Here is a 22,512-nt window from a genome sequence, read left to right on the forward strand (position 1 = left end):
ACTCTGCATCCTAAATGAAAAAAATGTATTGGAAAAATGGGTGGAGGACAAAAGGCGAGGGGTGAGTGAGGTATCATACAACCGTGTTGCTCGCAGATGACTGATTTTCATCTAAATAACTTACTTGTCTCCCTGCGTTGAACATCAGATACTGTATGTACGGTGAGCAAGTATTAAAGTATAAATCAGCCATCAGCCATGCAGAATAGACCCAGGCCCACCTATAGCCCCAATTATAGATTACAGTCCCAACCTGGGCCCCAGGGGTGAGGATATTGCAATTGGGCCCCCAAACAATTGGCAAAACACTACAATTTTAATAATAATATAACATTAATATAAAATAAATGTACGTTTAAAAAAAAAAACCTTGGAAAAAACAGTTTTCTTTGTGACACCGATGAATAGTAATTTAAAGTATTCTACGTTAGTCCCATTGATCCAAGCGAGAACACAATCGATTTATCGATTATTAAAACACACATGCTCCGAAAATGCACAGCTAATGTTAATTAACAGCTGTCGGATGGGTGGGCCTGATGGGTGGGCCGCATGTACGCTTTCCAGAATTCCAAGTGGGCCGCTGATCCAGAAAAGTTTGGAAACTGCAGAGTTGAGCCAACTATACACAGCAGGTTTGAACACAGATAAAGTGTCATTATACTGTATGTGTTCAAAGTGGTGTGTCTGAGGTGGTGAGTCTCTTTACAGTAGGTGTGTGTGTAGTGTGATGGAGTCGGGATGGTGTCCCGCAACTGTCTGTGCATGAGCTGTACAGTAGTTGTTGGTGTCTGCGTTGTTGCGGATTGGCTGATGAGAGCTTCCAAGCTGATACAGTGAACCTGAAAATCACCATTCAAGTAGAGTACAATTATGTATTTGTACTTGGAAGAGGTGCCCATATGTTTAATCTGATGCCCTCCTGTCCATATTAGCTTTATCTTCTATAATACTTCCTTTAATTACCATATTCATAAGCCATAGCATATACTTCATTTCTCTTGAAGCTTTCTTTTTAATGTTCTTTTTTTTCCGAGGCCAGAGTTTTGATCTCCCACAGTTCCAGGATTCAAAGCGGAACCGTTCGTTCCGCCCTCATTTCCTTTGTTCCCTACATGTATATACAGCCATGAGCGCTGGCCATTTGCAGATAGTCCTCCACATGGTTTCCCGCTCACATGGTGTAGGCCACCCAGTAGATCACATTCACCACGGCGAACGTGAGGGGGAACATGGCCCTGGCGTAGACGTCGATGGTGTCGGCGTCGATGGGCTTGCACGCGCAATTGGAGCAGCACTTCTTCTTCTCCTCCTCGCTCTCCTCCGTCTGCCTGGAGGTCCGCCTCCTTCGCGATGGCTCCGCCCCCTCCTCGCCGCCGCCCTCCCCCGGGGGCTGGCCGCCGCCGCGGCAGTGGCGGTTGGAGATCACGACACCCTGGTTCATGCCGGTGACCGACAGGGAGAAGAGCACCATGGCCTGCTTGCCGTTCTTCACTATGGACTGGAGGAGGACGAGAGGGAGAGAGAGGTATGCCATGGTTTGCATTAGCGTGTGGGATAGGTTCAGTGGTGGAAGAAGTACTAAAGGTTTTGCTTAAGTAAAAGTATCAATACTGCGATATAGAACTACTCTGTTACAAGCAAAAGTCCGGAATTCAAAATGTACTTGAGTAAAAGTACAAAAGTATTGACATCAAAATGTACTTAAAGTACCAAAGGTAAAAGTAAGAAATGTCTCATGCATTTCAAGTTTTCAAATGCATCAAAATCTTTAACATAATTGCAGATCTACGAGCTTGTAGATCGGCTATTTTCAAATGGCCAACATTTAGTACTTAATATTTGCTTTGTAATAATAATAATCAAAATCTAACTAGTAACTATAGTAACTCAATTTTTCAAATAATTGTATAGTGGACTAAAAGTACAATATTTGAATCTGAGATGTAGAAGTAAAAGTATTGTAAATTTGAAATACGCCAGTAAAGTAAAAGTACCTCAGAATGTTACTTAAGTACAGCACTTGAGATAAATGTACTTAGTTACTTTACAGCACTGGATAGGTTGAGGTGTGGGTCAGACCTCTCTGCCTACTATATAGCAAAAGGCTGATGCACACCTCAAAAGGCTGATGACAGGTGCGTAGGGCAATAGAGTATAATGAAAAGGGTATCTTTGAAAGACAAAGAAGTGCACACTGAGCACACTGTCAGACACTTGCCAAAAGAAAATTGCTCTTTATTAGGTCGATGTTTCGGTCACTTAGACCTTCATTAGGACAGACAATTGCCTACTATAACATCATAGACCCACAGCCTCATGAACCCACATCCACGCTCATTTGGCTGCCCGCATAAAACTATTTATATCCAGGTATGAATATTAAAGGTCAAAGTCACAACTCTTTGCTATAGCTTCCTCTAGTAACATTATCCTAAGGACCGTGCAAAAAGGCAATATCCAGTCTAATATCGTGATATGGATATAATATTCATACTAGGGATGTCCCGATCACGTTTTCTTTGCCCCGAACCAACTCCAATCATTTGAAAATGACGTGATCGGCCCCAATTTAAAAAAACATATTTGATAGTTGCAGCCGGGGCTGAAAAATGTTCTCCTCACCTCAGATTTCATCTCTCTCCTCTCCTTCAACTTGGCCTTCTCTTTGAGTCTGTAGTCGGCGTTGTAGTGAGCGAAGGCGTACTCGATGAGAGCGGCGAACACGAAGATGTAACAGATCCAGAAGTAGACGTCGAGAGCCTTGATAGCGGACGCCCGAGGCAGGGAGGAGCGCGCACTCACCATCAGCGTGGTCATGGTAAGAACCGTGGTGATCCCTGCAAAGTGGTGGGGAAAAAGTACTATTTTGTTACTTAAGTAAAACCATCAACACTGCAATGTACTGTCCGGAATTCAAAATGTACTTGAGTAAAAGTACAAAAGTATTGGTATCAAAATGTACTTCGCATCATGACACATTGCAAGCTTGTAGATTGGCTATTTTCAAATGGCCAAAATGTGTATAGGGCTGAAGTGGTTAATGTGTGTTTTGTATTAATCAAAATCTACAAAGTAACTAGTAACTAAAGTTTTCAAATATTTGTAGTGGAGTAAAAGTACCATATTTGTCTCTGAAATGTACTGGAGTAGAAGTATAAAGAACTGAAATTTTTCATGCTCAGCCTCAAGTATACCTCAAAAAAAATTGGACCATTGGTCAGTGGTGGAAAAAGTATTCACTTGGTTATTTTTTTAATTTACTACGTATCAATACTGCAATGTTGAAATACTCTGTTACAAGTGAAACATTTACCTGAGTAATAGCAAAAAGTATTTGGTATCAAAATGTACTTTAAGTACCGAAAGTAGAACGCACTGGTTATGCAGAAGGTCTCGTTTCACAAGTTGTATAAAATGTACAAAGATCTTTTGAAAATATGTGTGAGCATTGTGAGCTTGAAATGGCCGTAATGTATATAGAGCTGAAGTGGGTTAATGTCTGTTTTGTAATAATAATCCAAATCTCCAAAAGTACAGTAAAGTTTTCAAATATTTCTAGTGGAGGAAAAGTACCCCTGGAACCCTCCCAAGGACCCCTGGGGCTTTCAGAACCACTGCCATTGACAATCATTGTACAGTGCAGGGATCAGGATGATGACTCCAGCATCAAATGTATGCATAATTCATAGCCTATAGAATACTAAATTAGGTAAAAGGTACTGTAAAGGGTAGGGAAGTTTTGGGGGCCGATGGATTTAATCCACACGATGGACAGGGACATAAATTCTGTCTTTGGTGAAACGGCACTCATCACCTAAGGACACCCGAGCTGGGACTGCTGTCTGGCTGATCCAAAAGGACACCCAGGACATGGCAACCAATAATATAGAGGGCATGTATGACTGGATGATGTAAACGCCTCGATTCCGTCTCAGCTCGAAACGAAGGCTCAGCCTGGGGAAACGTCCCGCTGCATGGGGGAAACAGAAGACAGAAAAGCACCATTACTTTTCTGTACAATGACCACTTTGTATCCATTTCACAATGTCTCACTTATGGAAAATCCAACTGTAGTTCAAAGGTTTTGGCAAGCCACTTTACTGCTCCTACTGACAAAATAACATTATTTATATGCTGTATATACTTCAAGTGTAGTTATTTTAAGAATGATGTCCTGTCATCTTCTTTGTATTAGGAAGTATTCTAATGATGCATGGCCTTTGCGTACATTATTATAACCACACAGATGGCTTCAAAAACTATTCGGAGGTCTTTGTGCTCCACTTCTCATTTTTCTCAATGCACATCCAAGAGACTTTCAAGATGGCTGCTCCAACAATAACTTGCGGAAAAGAATATCTCACCAGACTTGAAGTTCATCATCTCTGTGACAAAGCTATAGTCAATGATGGTGAACTGGGAGAGCTCCAGTTTGTCCAGGCCGTGAATATGCTTCTGACTTTCCGACCAGTGATACACAATGTCCTCGGACGAATAACCATCTGGAACAAACAAACACAGCCAGACATTTTAGTACCAGTGCATGATGCGTCCTGTAAAAATGTATATTATGCTCCCAGGTCTGCTTGTGTGCTTTGACGCAGTCATTTTTTATCTTTGCATGGAGGGACAGCTGAGCTTGTAACACGGCTCATTATTCTGTGTGATTTTCACTGCAGACCGTTTTTCTTCTCATCCAGAATGTCAGTGGCCCATTTAACAGCGAGTGGGCTGAATATATTTACATTGAGATGACCTCTACAATAACACAGTATGATATTTGTCTCCGCCAGACCGAAGGCTATGTTTTGCCCCCTGTCTGTCCGTCTGTGCGTTTGTGTGTCCGTGTATCCGTCCTTCCGTCCGTCCGTATCCATCTGTGTGTCCGTGTATCCATCATTCCGTCTGTGAACATTAAACTGTGCACATACACTCCCTTGCATGATAGAGCAGAACCTCTGATACCAATTGACATGTTATAGTGCCACCAGGAGGCTGATTTTGGCTAAACACATGTTTTGATATTAGTCCTACAGAAACATCACGCAAATCGGTACACAGTATCTCAATAGCCATGTGATGAAGAAGGATCTGTTTTCATATTCCATCTATGACTGGCTAAGATTGGCATCTAAAGTTTTTAACAAAATGCCTCAAAACATGAATGCAGTGTGTTTGTGCAATAACTTAATCAACATCAATCCCTCAACTTTCCACTCGCCTCTATGACGACTGAATTTCGAACATTGCTGGCCCACCCATTGCTGACCTGGCGGAGACCTGTGCTCAGCTGTACCTTTTCTAGTTTACACATCAAAATAACCGCTACAATAACACCTTATCTGCGTATGATGGCCGCTATCAAGTAGTAAGATTATGTCCAGAGGAAAGTATGACCACACTCACAGCTTTCCAGGTCCAGCGTGCACTCCTGTTCATCCATGGGGTACTTAGTCAGGTCCATGTCACACGCCACCGTTGAAGTGATTCTACAACCGAGAGGGGGGGAGTAGTTAAACAACAGCCGATGCATTCCATTAAAGGAGAATGCGAGTGCCGCCCTACGAGCTTGTAGATCTGCGATTTTTTTTAAATTGCGCAAATATGGCGCAAATCTTTTAATATATATTCTTTCACAGTGAATGTTTTTAACTAAAATCTTTGCTTTTGGTGGGGGGGTCCCTGGAACAACATATTTTCAGATGGGGTCTGCCCCTCGCCCTCTAGAACTCTTCAGTTCCCTCCCTCCCTTTCTGCCATTGTTTCTCTCTCTCTCTCTCTCTCTCTCTCTCTCTCTCTCTCTCTCTCTCTTTCTATCTCTCGCTCTCTCTACTCTCTCTCTCTCTCTCTCTCCCTCCCCCATGCCTGTGGCACCCCCTACCGGCTGCTGTAGAGGATGACCCCGTCAGGCTGCAGGCGGATCAGCTTGTTCTCCACGGTGACGTCGTGGAACCAGGCCGACTTGGCGTTGACGATGAACGTGTCGGGCAGCCAGAGCTTGTCCACAAAGCGGCTGTCCAGGCCCAGAGTCTTGTTGGTGTGGTTGTAGGACAGGCGGTCGTCACGCCAGCTCTGGCGCAGGAACACGGTCATGGTGTAGTCCTGCATGCCAGACGGCCAAAAATAAAGGAACACACGCACGTACACACACACACGCGCGCGCGTGCACGCATGCAGACAGACACAAGCATGACAAGGACATGGTGTGTTCATTCACATTGAATGTGAACGCGCACACACACACAGACACACAGACACACACAGAGAGAGAGATAGACCACACGCCGGGATACAGTTGAGCCAAGGACATTTCTATGGGCATTTTGAACACATTGAAGAGATCAGAGATGATGCGGTCTGGTTGGCTACACATTTAGATCCTGGATCAAAGTCAACACAACAGGATAGATAGGCCATACTATATGTTTCTGTCAGCAGGCCAACACACGTTGCATCCATAATCACCGGGATTAAAGGGCAAAGCCAGCCTACACCAGAATGGATTTATACAGACTCAGACAGTGTGGATCTGCAGGGGCTTGCATTTTCTCTAAGAGCTCAAACAGAGACGTGACAGTCTCTTGACGAGGTACGGACGGTAATCACGACAAATCCCAGAGTTGTCGTCCCACTGATAATGGGACACTGATATTAGGGCCAGTGACAATATAGCCAGAACAATTTCACGCGAATATGGACACATGCTCTGCTCCATAAGTGCTCAAACTACTGAAATAAAACTCATTCGGTCAGAACCACTTAGATAAACATCATAAAATCTGTCTCTATTTCATGGTCAGTGGAGTTTTAGCTTCCATGGTGAACACTTAGGCATTGATTATCTGGTGCCTGACTTTAGGAATGAGATGACCATGATTACCTATTAACAATAATTGAAATTCTGTCTTTTTTTGTCTGATTTTCTCATTTTTTTCAGAAAGGAGGCACTTGTTTCTTATAAATATGAACTGAATACCCCCAACGCATATTCTGTAAAAGTGTCAAATTATTAATACAAAAAACTGAATTGATGTCTCACACAGGTCTGTCACTAAGCATGTTTCCAAATCCTCTAGACTCATACATCTGGGTTATGCTAATCTTTGATTTGCACCAATGCAGAATGCATGGGAGAAATATGGAGAATCTCTCTGTGACGAAAAGCTAAACTAAATCTTTTCAATAGATACAAAAAAGAAGCCTTTAAAAACAAGCCTTTAAAAACAATTTATAACTAAACAGACATTGAAAACAAACAAAAAACTAAAACTAAATAAAACAAATGAGAAATCCAAATCTATAATAATAATAATAACCCTGAAAAAGAGGACAGTACTGTACAACTCTACTGTATACGTTACCATGTTGGCCTCTGAGATGTGGTCAATACTGGCCACTTCGATAGCCATGGCCACGTTCACCGGAGGGCCTGCAGGAAGACAAGTGAGAAAAGAACACCCGACGACCCCCCCCCCCAAAAAAAACCTCCATTCTTTCCCCAACAGTGTTTCTCTACACATCACCAATTTCTATAGCTGCTGACCCCCCCAACCCAACACTCATGCAGCGCATATAGATTACGCATCATCCTTCTTACCCAATAACCATGCTATACAGTATGTCGACACAGCACTTCATGGACATTCACACATGTGACCTTGACCTCGAATGGAGTTTCATGGAGTGAGCGTATGCATGGCTTCCATACACACTACAGCTTGTTTTGGGTGTGTGTGTGTGTGTGTGTGTGTGTGTGCGTGCGTGTGCGTGCGATTTGCATGGATTGTGCCACTGCTATGAGATGCTTGAGGCAGAAATCTAGCAAGAGTAGATAGGAGGTCGGTGAAGCGTAGCAGAAAGGCTATTTATATTGAACATTAAGGAATCATACATTACCGTTCCCCCACCACAGCTCAACACTTATCCCATAACCATTTATGGCAAATCGTATTCTATAGCCCATTTATTGTGGGCGTAGAGGGCGAGGCAATTTGCAGTGTGTCGAAGCTGATTGGAAGTCGAGGTCAATGGAGCTGACTTTTAGAGGACGTTACGGGAGCCAACTTTCTCATCCCCTGATGCAATAACTGTCAAATTTGAACTGGTAACTCCTTTAGAAGACACAATAGACATTCATAATGGATTTGTATCATGCATTATTAACAAATTAAGGTTAAGTATTTATCATGAGAAATGATAACGGAGGGAATGTTTCAAGTCGTATTTTGTTTCAGTCTAATGCTTTTAGAATAACAATACCTCTTGTGATTGATGGCTAATATGGGATATGAGCCGGGTAAAGGGCCATTGTGCCAACTGATATGATTCCCTAATGGCCATGCATGAACAACCTTTTGTTCCGAACTTGTCATCCTAATGCTTAAATTATAGTCTGTCGTACAGGGATGTCGTGCGCCGAAAATAGGGCTATTGTCGGCACGCGCCACCACCGTACGACGAGTATAAAACATGGCTTGTATCACGGATATAGTTTCATAGAACATTAGCAGGAATGTCAGTTAAGGGACCATAGGATGTCTCATACAAAGCTGTGGCGTTTGGTGATATAGTTGCATTGCATCCCTGAACAGCATTTGTTTTCACCTTTGTTAAGCTGTGAGATTGAGAAATCTATTGCTGTGGACATTGGATGTTTCACATTCTGCAGCCATTCTTAACAAGGTCTCCATCACAGCACCGGAGCACCCCCCCCCCCCCCTGGCCCCTCCTTCTCCCCGGCACTTAAAAGGTGTCATTTATGTCAGTATTCCCTGCATGCACTCAATGGTGGAAATAGTATACGCATTCTTTACTTAAGTAAAAGTACAAAAGTATTGGTATCCAAATATACTTCAAGTACAAAAGTAGAAAGTACTTAATTTCACAAGTTTAAAAAAAAACGGGTCGTATCATAATCGGGGACTAGACTATTGGACATTAAATGTTCTTTTTCCACAAAAAATGAGGGTCGTCTTATAATCAGTCGTCTTATATTCGGGGACAATACAAGTAACTAAAAACTAGTTTCAAATAATTGTATAGTGGACTAAAAGTACAATATTTGCCTTCGATATGTAGTGGAGTAGAAGTAAAAGTACTGGAAATTGGAAATACTCAAGTAAAAAGACCTCAAAATTGTACTTAAGTGCAGTACAGAAACTTCCTTTCCACCACTGCATGCACTGAATCATTTGTGTGTACACTCATCTCGCTCAAATGCTCAGCGTGATTATTGAAGTACTTTACTGTAGCTTTTGTACTAGATATTTAAAGCTGCAATCCGGAACCTTATTTTAAAGATGCAAGAGTGCCGTGATTCTTTTCCCACATGATCATGAGGTATTATTATTATTTAAGGAGGAAGATTATTATTATTTTTTTTAAGTGTAAAGTATTTGTTAAGATATCGTTTTTGTGTGGACACGCCCACCAGTTTTGTGTGGACACGCCCACTCAAATAAAAATGTGACTCTTGTTGATACAGAGACAGGAGAGGAGAAAAAAAACGGATATTCTTTTGATCCAAAATGAGTTAATAGCACAATCACGCAGACTGATACCAGAGCATGTCTGAAATAAATGTCAGTTATTTTGCTCCCGATCCAATTCCGATACAGATTTTTCCCAATCCGTATTTTTTTAGAACACTTATGCCATATCACAATAGTACAATATCCAAAATCACAGACAATATCCAGTCCAATATCATGATATGGATATAATATTGATACTAGGGATGTCCCGATCAGGGTTTATTTTGCTCCCGATCCGATCATTTGAAAATGGTGTATCAGGCCCCGATCACCGATCACGTGATCAGATCGGGACAACCCTAGTCAGAGCTGTAAATCTGAAATAAATGCTTAAACATGTAGTTACAGTAGGTGTAATGTTAGAGACCACAGAAGTGAACCTTTCAAGCCTGTTTTCTCAACTCTCTGTTTTCTAGTAGTTTAGTAGGCCTACCGGTACTTAGTCACAGTTTTCTGTAAGACATTACTCTATAAGACATATCTCCAAAACTGGTGGGTCAAACTGAACAACTAATATGTCAATTTGAAGCTATGATTCCCTGCTTTCATATGACATGAAAAAACGAAACGAAGAAAAATCCAATGACTTACTGTGTGTCAAGCTTGGTCACAAATATTGATGTGACGCATTGTGAGCTTGTAGATCTATTTTCAAAAGATTCCTATACAAACTTGTGTGAAATGGGACATTCTGCATAACGAGTACTTTCTACTTTTGGTACTTTATTCTCATTTTGTAAATACTTTTGTACTTTTACTCAAGAACATTTTGAATTCCGGACATTTACTTGTAACAGAGTATTTCTACATTGCAGTATTGATACGTTTACTTATAAATGTACTTTTTCCATCATTGGGTGTATAGGACGCCTATAGGCCTACTGGTTGACAAGTAGTACTGCCCGGAGTGCATAATCACAATATCTCCCCCAGCCAAGCATCTTGAAAGAGCCGTAGAAAGACCCGGGTATGAATCTGTGGGATTGCAGCTTTAAATCAAACAAAACCCTGAGAAATTAAAGACATTCAGCCAGGCAGTGACATAATGTTCAGGCTTATGGAATTGAGGAGCGAGCGAGCGACAACTAAATCTTAAAGCTAACCCCATATACAGTCTGGGGCTTGAGAGTTTTATGCTAAGGATGGCTGTAAATGTGAGGGGGTGAAATGCAATCCAATGCCACGAAGCCGTAGATCTCATTACTCACCTCCTATCCCAGGGCGAAAATTTCTGGCATAGCCCTTCATTAACTCATCCAGATTAGGCAACCAGGATATTTCAATGTCTGTACCTACATAGTCCCCAATGTCACTCAGCATGGCCCTAAGGGAGACAAGTACACAGCAGACGGTGAGCCATTTTCATCCTCTCGCACACGGTGAGGGCCGCGGGGACAAAATCTGGAAGAAACTCCAGCACAGAGAGGACAGTGAGTAAACTATCAGCAGCAGCTGATAGTTTACAATTTAGGCATTTAGCAGACGCTCTTAATCCAGAGCGATTTACATTAAGCAAGAACAAAAAGGCATGGGAATACATCACATATATAAAATGCATTTATCATGAAACATGCGAAAGCTAAGAACGTAACTAGAACATATCATATAATGACACTATACAATATAAACTATATACTATACTATGCTATACATATGTACTATGAAGTGCTATAACTACATACAATGCAATTATTGTGCTGTCTACATGACATGCTATAAGTCTGTTTCAAATGCTATCTAAGTCTAAAAAGTGCTATCTAAGGGGGTAGGGTAAGTGCTATGGGACATGATTGAGTCTGAAAAGGTGGGTTTTCAGACTACGGCGGAGGATTTGGAGTGATGCTGCAGTTCTGATTGCAACGGGAAGTGCATTCCACAGTTTTGGGGCCAGAAGGGAGAAAGGTTTGGGACGTGTGGAGCATTGTCCCGGTGTTTTAGTGAAGGTACTTCCAGCTTTCCTGCGTTGGCTGATCCCCCATATCATGCTTGCAAGATATGGGGGAGCCATACCATAGTTTACATTTGAATACAGGAGATTGTCATATACCACATAAATAACGTTGTTCATGCAGCTATTGACAGTGGTGGAAAGTAACTAAGTAGGCTACTTTTTAGTACAATTTGGTGGTATTTGTACTGTACTTGAGTATTTCCCCATTCCCAATATTTTTACTTCTACTCCATACATTTCAGAGGCAAAAATTATACTTTTACTCCGCTACAATTATTTGAAAACTTTTGTAGTTACTTTGGATGATTTTGGAGATTTGAAGATTTTGGAGATTTGAATTTTGGTGATCGCGACGCATTGTGAGCTTTTAGATTGGCTAATTTCAAAAGATTGTGTACACACTTTTTTGTGAAATAGGACATTCTGCAATATAAGTAGCTACATTTTGATGATGATACTTTTGTACTTTTACTTGAGTACATTCTGAATATGGGACTTCTACTTGTAATGGAGTGCATCTACATTGCAGTATTTTATACTTATACAAATAACATTTGAGTACTTTTTCCACCACTGGCTATACTGTAGATCATACTGCACAACATCATTGTCATCATTGTACCCTATATATATATATATATATATATATATATATATATTCTTTGTGGGTTGTGTTTCTTCACCATCTCTGACACTGACAGATTGTTTGTCAGAGATGCTCCAGAAAGGCGAGGGGAACAAACTGGATCGATTTGTCTGACAGCTGATAAATCTACAGTAGGCCTAGACAGTACATCTCGCTGTGTCTTGAATGTGGTTTGGTTACAAACTAATACAAAGCAATGCATGTACCACCAGGGGGCAGTGTATAATAGTATATAATAGCAGTGTATAATATTATTTTTTAAGTTGCTGTATACAGTATATTTCATGCATTTATCCAGTAAATTAATTGCTTTGTCCACACTAGGTCAATTATTCTAGTGCACACACTATTTTACAAGTCAAGATTTAATCGCTTATCTTTAGATCAAATAAACAGATTTGTAAATGAAACTTTTACATTCATTAATTAAATCGTCATTAAAGGTCACAAAATGTTTCTTGTTAAAAGGTAAAATCACTATATTCTGATTGTAATCATTGCTAGTATAGAGTGTTTGTGCAGCAACAGAGGTCTCCCTGTCTCTCCAGCTCTTTAATAAACAGAAAATACATTTTCAGGTTGTTTTCTGCCAATCAGAGAGTAGCCCCTTTGCCACACAGGCGCAGGAACTGCGCCTTTCTAACAAAAGAAAATAACTTCAAACGGTCAGTGGTTTTGGTAACCTTGCTGTGCATGATGATGATGACATAGTAAAATCTTGAGTGATACTATATAGTAGAAAAACATACAGGAAAAACAACATGACATTTCCTCACTGAAACTGTTTTTGATTTTGCACAATTTGTAGCTGTATTTTTAGTATCATAATCACTGCTGTGACATGGATAGAGGGGGACGCTGAATTAATGTATTTATGAATCAATGTGTGACACTTTTCTTTCCCAACACTAATTTACAGTTGCTAATTCTGGGAAGAGCTGTTTCTTAAAGAATCTACAATAGGCCAGTGGTTCTCAAACAATCACCCCCAAACACGGCCACCCGGTTTGAAAGGTGTTTCGTGCCAGCTAGGGACCAGGGACATGCACACATAGACATCAAAGGGGGCTTCAGCCCCTGCCCTTTTACCCGTCTGTAAAACAATTAACCGCCCTTTCCAGACCACGAATGCAGCATTTACTATAGTGAAAGAAATGCAAATGGCACTCCTTTTCATGCCATGCCAGAAGCCAAGGCAGCATTCAGGAGAATTGCTTTTGAAATCCATGTTGTACACAGCATCTCCACTAGCTAAGGAGTGCTGGGTTGTGCCCTGAAAATAGCTGATCTGGCCTGGGCCATGGCTCAGTGGTCCAGGCACCTTGGCTGACAATCCAGTTCGGCAGTGTGCCGCGGGCTCGACTATCGATCCTGACGGCCTTTACTGCATGTCTTCCCCACATCATCTCTCTCCCCATTTCCTGTCAGCCTACTGTCTGTCCCTCCATAAAATATACAAAATAAAGGCGAAAGCCTTTGCTATTGAACTATTTTCACAATTTTCATCCAAAAGTGCCCTCTTACGGGATTTTGGCCCCTGCCCCTCTAACACTCTCTGCACGACTCCCATAAGAAATGATCTGTCAAGATTTGCTTCCCTATAAAAATATATATATATCCCACGATTTTGTAACCCATCCTTTCACTGTCGGTGTCCTCCTTTCAGTGTCAGTTATCGAATGTAATCCTGGGCTCTACACTCCCTCCGCCAGCCAGGGGGTTCCAGATCTACAAGATATAAAGACATACACACGAGCCCCCCCCCCCCCCCCCCCCCCCCCTGCTGTTCCGGTTGGGCTCTTTTTTTTCCTCCACCCACGCAGAAGGAATGCGTGGAAGAAGTGCCCTTTTTTATGCCCAGACCAACAACCCCCCCATACCCCCACCCAAAATATGCCGTGCTTCATTCTTATTTACACTTCCTCTGCCAACCTGTGGGGGGGGGGGGGGGGGGGCAGCGGACTGACCTCATGCTTCCTTCTATGCATGAGGAGTCCAAGCTGCTTCTTTTCACCTGACAGGGGAGAGTTTCCCTGGCCGGACGTAGCGCATGGAAGGAACACGTTATTCCGACCATTTCCTTTCTCCTCCATCAGGCGCCCCGGCTGGCCATGCAGGGGAGGTAGTTAGAGACCAGGATTACGGCATGTTTTTGTGAGGGTACCTACCCTAGGGGACATGGGGAGAACATGCAAACTCCACACAGAAAGGCCCTTTCGCTAACCCCGCCTCGGGTATGGGCACTGATGACACAGAGGAGGGAACACGCCCCCAGTGCCCACTACAAGTGTTTTGACAAAAGTGTTACTACTGCTCTTTCACATTCACTTCAAAGGCACATCAGAGACAAATGCAATGTATTTAAAAAACACTAACCGGGATTAAACATTTCATTGGTTGCCTGGGAGATTCAGTAAGCAGTCTCACTTTATGATACTCTCAAACTTTGCTCTGTTCAAAACAAGTGCACAAGTACATTGATACGATGCTCGTTCCAATTAATATTTTATTCTACTTCATTAGGCTGCATCTCCCGAGGCCTCGTTTTGTCAAGCATCTTGTTCTAGTGTTCTACAAAGGCAACACAAAAGACCCATCTCAGATTTACAATGTCTTTGGAAACAAGCTTAATTAGCGTTGTACGGTGACATCAATTTGCACCTGTTCAAAGGGAACATCAAACCTCCCTTGGTATGTTGCCTGACAAAGGCGGTCAGCAGAAAGAACTAATTAAAAACGTGCTTCCAACTATAGTAGGCCTACAATTTCTAAGTGGAACTACATCATGGATAAACAAACAACCATCCATCTGATTTAGGCTATACTACAAAGAACAATTTGAGAAATGTCTATATATAGGGCAAAGCAGTGGCGGCCATTTTTCCCATAGAGATATCTGAACATACATTATTTTAAGCCTGAAACCAAGCCATCCAGGCTAACTCCATGTTTCATTAAAAGGATCCCTGGCTAATAAGACAAATATGCCTTAATACATTATAATTGCTCTATAATTAAAATAAAAAATTTAAAACACCGTAAATATTGTATCTATTTTAGAAATAGTTAATCTTTCACTCAATAGGAACAACTCCCGTTGCATGAAGTTGATGTAATTTGTCCATGTGTGGTCCAGCCCTATGGAATAATGGAATGCACATGCTAATAACAAGTATAAAAAATATTGCTTTGATGCTCATTATGCTTAAGAAGTATTAAGCTGTTTTTTAATAGCATTTGCATTCCATACATTCCATAGAGCTAGACCCGTAGTTGTAGACGGCAATTATAATATATATACAAGGCATATTTGTCTTATTAGCCAGGGATCCTTTTAAAAAGTGCTTCTGACAAAACCAACTAACTCCATTGTCAAACTGTCTGCTGAAGCATGCAGCTACACTCCTCTCCCCTCTCATGCAAGTAGCCTACAGTATCTGACAATATAACGTCCCCCCACACAGAATCAAATGTTTGTTCATGAATCACCAAGAGCCTAGCCTGGGGTCCTATATGCTTTCTATGGCATAGGCAGCTCCCGGCAGGATCCGCCGGGCGAATGACGCAGCTGCACGGCATGAGAGTAATTGATTGGAGCGACAGAGAGAGACAGGAGTGTGTACGTGTACGGGAGTGCGTGTGTGCGTCAATTTAACAAAGGTGCAGACGATCAGAAATCGAGTGATCGAGGTTTGCGCTACTCTATGCCGAATTTAAGTGGACTTTTTTTTTCTTCTCCCTGGAAATAAAAACGTCTGGGTTTCCGAGGGGGAAATGAATGGACATCTGGGCATCGCTGTACCACTCACTGTTGTGACGAAAAGAGAGTTGAGCCAGAAGGTAAAGCACTCTCCTGCGCTGTACCGCACTGTTGTGACGAAAAGAGAGTTGAGCCAGAAGGCAAAGCTCTCTCTCTCTCTCTCTGTCTACCGAGCAATCTTCGTTCCTACTCTCACCTATGGTCAATTAAAGTGTGGTCATAAAGTGTGGGTCATGACCGAAAGAATAAGGTCGTGAATACAAGCGGTCGAAATTAGTTTTCTTTGACGGGTGGCTGGCAGCTCCCTTAGAGATAGGGTGAGAAGTTCAGTCACACGAGAGAGACTCGGAGTAGAGTTTCATGCTTCTTTGCCTGGAAAGGAGGCAGCTTAGGTGGTTCGGGTATCTGGTTAGGATGCCTCTCGGGCATCTCCCTAGGGAGGTCCTCGAGGCACGTCACACTGGGAGGAGACCCCGGGGAAGACCAAGGCGCAGTTGGAGGAAACACATCGACTCACTGGCCGACTCACATCTCGGGATCCCCCATGAGGAAGTCAATAATGTTGCTCTGGAGAGGGAAGTCTGGAACACTCTGGTAGAGCTGTTGCCCCCGTGACCCGACTACGGATAAGCGGTTGAAGATGGATAGATGGATGGAATGGACATCTGTAACTGTGGCACCACAAAATGCTGGCCACCACTACAATATCAATTTATACTCACACGATGTGTTGCTTGCCGACATGCAAGATTAGTTATTTTCGGCAAGTGACACCATTGTTCAATGGAGTATATAAATAGAGTTTATTTAGATATCTGATAGAGATGCAACATACTGGGTGTAGCATACTGTAGCCTACTGAGAAACTGTCAGTCACTCTGTAACACTTTCTATGAAACCCATGTGGTTGCACTGTCATGACGTGAGACGTGAGGAATCCACTGGGAGCTGAATTCCGTCTTACCATTTATATTGTAATGGCATGTGAAGCATGAGTCATCACAACAGCGACACAACAGTGTGTGGAGCATGACCAAAAGCTTCACTTTTCTATTGTGCAAAAGTTAACAAAAAGCAGGTTCACTTTGCTGGCAGAAAAGTCTCAGAGCGAGAATAATATAGTCTGTTGCCTATAGCAACCACAGTATTGTGTTATTCCGTAAGCACTCATAAATAGTCATCATGCTTTATCATTACACATTATGAAGCATCTTATATGTTGTTTTTTTACTGTGATATGGATTCCCCCATGAGTCTGAAATAAAGATTGAATTGATATAATTACTTATACAGTATATTGTCAATACTGTATGGTCCATTGTTTTGTGTGACCGCCCTGAGACTGGGAAGTCAGCTACGGTTCAATCTCTGGTCTTGTCATACTGTACCAAAGATTTTTTTAAGATTTGTTTTTGGCTTCTATTGATAGTATCAAGTGAAGACGGACAGGAAAGGCTACTCTAAGGTGGGCACCCACTGTCGTTAGAGGAACCTTCCGCCACTGGTGAACGGGACTCGAACACACGCTGACAACACACGCTGTCAGGCCTATATGTGGCATGCGTCTGGACCACTTGGCCAGCGGGCACCCTGGTCCCTGTACCAAAGAATATTAAAATTATACCCAATGCCTCCCTGCTTGAACACACACCAGGGTTGGATTGGCGGTACAACGGTGTGACATACTAGCGTCATGCCCAGTAGGTGTGTACTTGTACTACATCAAGCAGCCTCACATTATGGAAACAGAAGATAGGCTTCATATGAGCCACATAGGCTACAGTTCATGCTTTATAATCTGTTGTTCTAAGTGTCATGGATATTTATGAGTGCTTATGATTATAAAGCATTATGAGCAGATTGAAATGCATTTTAAGTATGCTTTGTTTGTACACATATAGAAAGTGTTACAAATTGGGCACAACGCTTGTGTTTTCAGAGTTATTTCTGGCCTCATGAGACAGTCCTACATGATATTGACTGAAATAATTATATTGCAGTGCTTACGGTGAACATTCTGGTTGCAATACATCAATTACAAAACACAGGAGCAGCGTTTTGTTTATTTTATTCCCAGCATTTCAATGATGTAGGTACTTTCAGTATGTAGTTTACAATGACAAAGGCCTACATTTATTTCTAGGTCAATGATTATCTACACTACAGCACCAGGGAACATTTGTTCATTGGTAGCTTCTTGCGATTAGGAAATTGCTGTATTACTCCAATTTCAATCATTTTGTGATGAATCACTGGCACAGATCTACTCTGAAGAGTGTTACCCACAACCCACTATAATAAAAGCTTCCTGCTGACAGTACAAATAAAACAAATGAGAACGCCTTAATGAGACTGCCTGATTTATACTTTGTCATACGACGGTGTATACTGAAAATAGCCAATCTACAAGCTCACTGGGTGTCACACAGCAGCATCTTTTGAGCTTGCAGATCAGCTATTTTCAGCATAAATAAAGCATGCACGCGCGCGCACACACACACACACACACACACACACACAAACACACGCGCGCACACACACACACACACACACCCCCCCCCCCCACACACACACACACCCACACACACACACACACACACCATGCACTTGACACCTACGCAGCGAAAGTGTTCATTTTACTCTCAGCATGTAACCAAATGGACCCATTGGTACAGTCTGATTTTCCACTTGATAGATTAACACAAAAGGTACAAAATGCAAAGTCTTGTGACTTTCTATTGGTAGGCTATACAACACCATGAAGTAGCCTATAGTTGCAGGATGTACTGGGTAGTCTGCTGGGTATAATTTGTTGATTGTGGTTCATGCCATTTACTCTGATCTCGAATGTGTATTTCTCTCTGGTCAAGAGCCAATGTTAAATGCCTATAGGGCCTACACATTGTAACATATTTATTATTTAAATAAAAATAGATTAGAGAGAGAGAGAGAGAATTAAGTAGGTTATATATTTAAAATTCAAATTTGATTTCTGATTCCAACAATTTCTGATTCTGTATTGTGTAGAGACGTGACATCCTCCACTTCATGCCCATTGTGTTTGACAGCATTTGATGCCACACCAAAGGTGATAATTCAATAATTAAATTAATTGAATACAATTAAGTTATACTGAAACAAATTTATATGAGCTTGCAACACAACAGAAATGTTTGATTAAACCTGATACATGCACTTGTCTTGTATGTGCAAGTAGCCGGCTATACTGTAGACATATTCATCCATTTGTATAACTGAGAGAGTATGAGAGTATACGTTACATGTAACCAATGGTTTGCCCTTAAACATCCAAGTCTGTGCATACATTTACCAATGTAACCATTGGTTACATCTATCTACTCAACCTCTACAGTTGAGTAGAGTCATTAACAAAATCAATACCCATCATACCCATCACTCCCTCTACTGGTGGATGACTGAAGGTACCGTTTTTGTCCAAAATGCACAAAGCTTAAAAGGGTTCACCCCTTGGCCTTTTCACCAGAAGCACTCTGTGGCATTTACTTTCCGCACATGCGGCTTTAGAAAATTAGGGATTAGTGGTATACAGGCTACAGTAGATGTCGGCTGCGCTGAGAATTGAAATAGAGCATGATGAGGCAAATGGAAGTTTACCACACCTACTTTATATAGTTGAATATAGCTACATTATATTCAGCCTTCAGGAGATGTTGTCCTTTGTTGTTGATGGGGGAAAAAGAACAGAACTTTCAAAAACCTATCGTTCGTATTGTTGGCTGTAAACACAAACACACACACACACACACACACACACACATTTACTTTGTTTTATATATATATATATATATATATATATATATATATATATATATATATATATATATATATATATATATATATATAACAAAGTAAGTCTGTCTATAGTGGCTTGAAATAAATTCAGCAGTAATAGAGGCCTACTATATATTGGGCACTATATAATTTGGCTATGAAAGACATTTTAAAAGCATTGAGCATGTTTTCATATACAATAGCAAGCTAATGGTTATTTTCCTTATCTGATAATGGGCCGCCCTCACCTCACTTCACCCAAAGATGTGCAATATCAGCTGGATTTGGATAACTCAAATGTCAGCCTAAACAGAAGCAGACCTCAACAACATTGCGTGTCATCTGTCACAGGCCTCCCATTGATAAAGCCAGTGACTTATCAGCCTACCAGCAATCACCCTTTGGCCTTTGCCCTTAAACATCCAATCCAAGTTTGTGCATATAGCAGCTTATGATCAGTGTACATCAGAAAAGCGGATTGTTCAGTCAACTGTAGCCTATACTGGTGTGGTGAATACAGTGCAGTATTCTCTTCATTAAATGAGACCTGATTATGCAACCGCGGCAAGAAGTGTCTATGCTAAATTGTGCATCGTCCATCACGATGATGGCATGCACACATAGCAGTTCAGAGTGTAAAGGCTCATACATAGTCTGGAATCTGGATTTTCGGTGGTGAGGTGACCACCGAACTACAACATGACGTCACGAGCCGCGGTGAAGAGCAAGCCACCGCTCCAGCCCTTCTCTCTGTTTTTACTCACCTCACCACCGAAAATCCAGACTATGAATAGGCCTTTACTAAACTGAACCGGAATTGACTCTGAACTTGGACAGCTTTTTTCTGTCTATTAGTCTATACACCTTAATCTCTTCACCAAAAAATAGACTATAGGCTACAAGCTCACCACATATGTCACACAACACAAACACTTAATTCGTGAGCTTGTAGATCTGCTATTTTACTATAATGTTCTCCCCAGAATACGGATTCTGGGGTACAAGACAAGTGGTTATAGTTCAACTCATGAGAGTATACAAATGGAATTGAGTTAGCCTATAAATGGCTAAATCAACTGAGGATGTTAGTGTGTATAGGGTGGGTGCATTAGGCCGATGCCACAGAAAGAAATGCATCAATATACCTAGAGATGAGATGGCACACCTGCATGGTCATCTAAAAAATAATTGCCTTAAAACCAAAGCATGTTGGCATTATGCAAATTAATCAGTAAACAATAGAAGAATAAAAAGTGTGAACACTCTTGAGAAGACATTAGAGATGGTTCGAAAACTGATCATGCATGGCAAAGCTGGATTGACTTGACTGATTTGTTTTGGCCTAAATTGAAAGCTCCTGCTAAACTTGAGCTAAATGACGCCATGCATGACATGACCTCGATTATAAAAACAATGCTAAATCCAACTTAAAAACGCAATTGGAAGAGAAATGCGCGTGTCGTGCCGCCCATCTCTCACATCGCACGCAGAGTGAGACAGCTATAGATGCTGGAATCGAAAACCATGGAAACAACTCACCTCCTGGAGAAATGCAAATGCTCTAATAAATAAATAAGTAAGCTAAATAAATACATCACAAAACCCATTAGGCTATATAGAATAGGCCTATATAGGCTATATTCTCTATAAGCTACAGAATACGGGTACCGAATTACAAAGAAAATATCCTTAATTAATAGGAAACAAACGGGGAGGGGGGTCATGGTATATGAACAATAAACTTCTCACCTTGTGAAAAGGTTCCCTCCGACATAAAGCAGGGCAACAAGGCTAGACAGGAGAAAAGTTACGACCTCCATATTCCACCCGCTCACCAAAAAAGTTTCCCGAAATCAGAAAGCTATTAAGCTAAAAAACCAAATGTTTTTTTCTTCTTCACAGCATCGTGTTCTTGTGATTCTGCGCTGCGACGAAGAAAGTAAACTGGTGCGGTGTACGTGGTGGTGATGATGATGATAATGATGATGGTGACGACCCATGTTCCGCGAGCTCCTTCAGGCGTACGCAAACTCCTCTCACACACCGACAAGTTTGCCGAGCCAGGCTCGTTTCGTTCACTCTCGCCTTCGCTGTGGCATCGTGCTGCGTGCGTGCACGTGTGTGTGTGTGTGTGTGTGTGTGTGTGTGTGTGAGAGAGAGAGAGAGAGAGAGAGAGAGAGAGAGAGAGAGGAGGGAGGGAGCTGGAGAGAGAGACTATAATCGCTGTGTTGCACTCGGTCTGCAGCAGTGTCAGATTAAATCGTCCAACAGTGTGTCTACAGCGTGTCTACAGTTGAACCATGCTATCACGAGTCACGACTATAGGCTACAGAAATACAAAAGATTACTTATTTTCTTCACATTTCAATCCTTGCCATTAACTCAAGTCTCTCAAATTGACAATATATTTTAAAGTAAAAGTAGACCATGGACAGCGGCTGAGAGCAGCCGTGCCTCCAGAACCGTGGAGAGCAACACAAGTTACACAACACATGCCACCAGCTTCATAGATTAGATAGACCTGCAGGAATGTATAAAATAAATAAATAAATAAATAAATAAATAAATAAATAAATAAATAAATAAAATAAAATAAACATTTAAAGAAAACATATTCCCTCATTCGGTTGATCTGGTGACTGTGAAGGTCATGTAGTAGACTACATTTCTTGAAGATCTTAATGTGAGGAAGGCACTTGCATGGCCATGGCCAGTGGAACTCCAACCTCCCCCATCAAACCAAACTTAGCTTCTTCTATGTAATGGTATAGAGTCTGTTCTCCTATATGGCATTTTAGTTTTAGTC

The 22,512-nt window shown here is 41.6% G+C and overlaps 1 protein-coding gene across 1 annotated transcript; it reads right to left on the bottom strand.

The window, feature by feature from the left end:
• Positions 1-284: 284 nt before the first annotated feature.
• On the bottom strand, positions 285-21,526 carry gabrd (gamma-aminobutyric acid type A receptor subunit delta; the record flags this gene model as incomplete). The annotated part of the gene is made up of 9 exons (XM_080763874.1): positions 285-1,501; positions 2,626-2,840; positions 3,818-3,973; positions 4,368-4,505; positions 5,410-5,492; positions 5,885-6,105; positions 7,365-7,432; positions 10,745-10,860; positions 21,456-21,526. The coding sequence occupies 9 exons, from the start codon at positions 21,524-21,526 to the stop codon at positions 1,175-1,177; spliced, it is 1,395 nt and encodes a 464-aa protein (XP_080620000.1). The 3' UTR covers positions 285-1,174.
• Between the last annotated feature and the right edge of the window lie 986 nt (positions 21,527-22,512).

The sequence above is a fragment of the Protomyctophum bolini genome (genome assembly GCF_963924005.1).
Source record: "Protomyctophum bolini genome assembly, chromosome: 5".
NCBI classification, from domain to species: Eukaryota; Metazoa; Chordata; class Actinopteri; order Myctophiformes; family Myctophidae; genus Protomyctophum; species Protomyctophum bolini.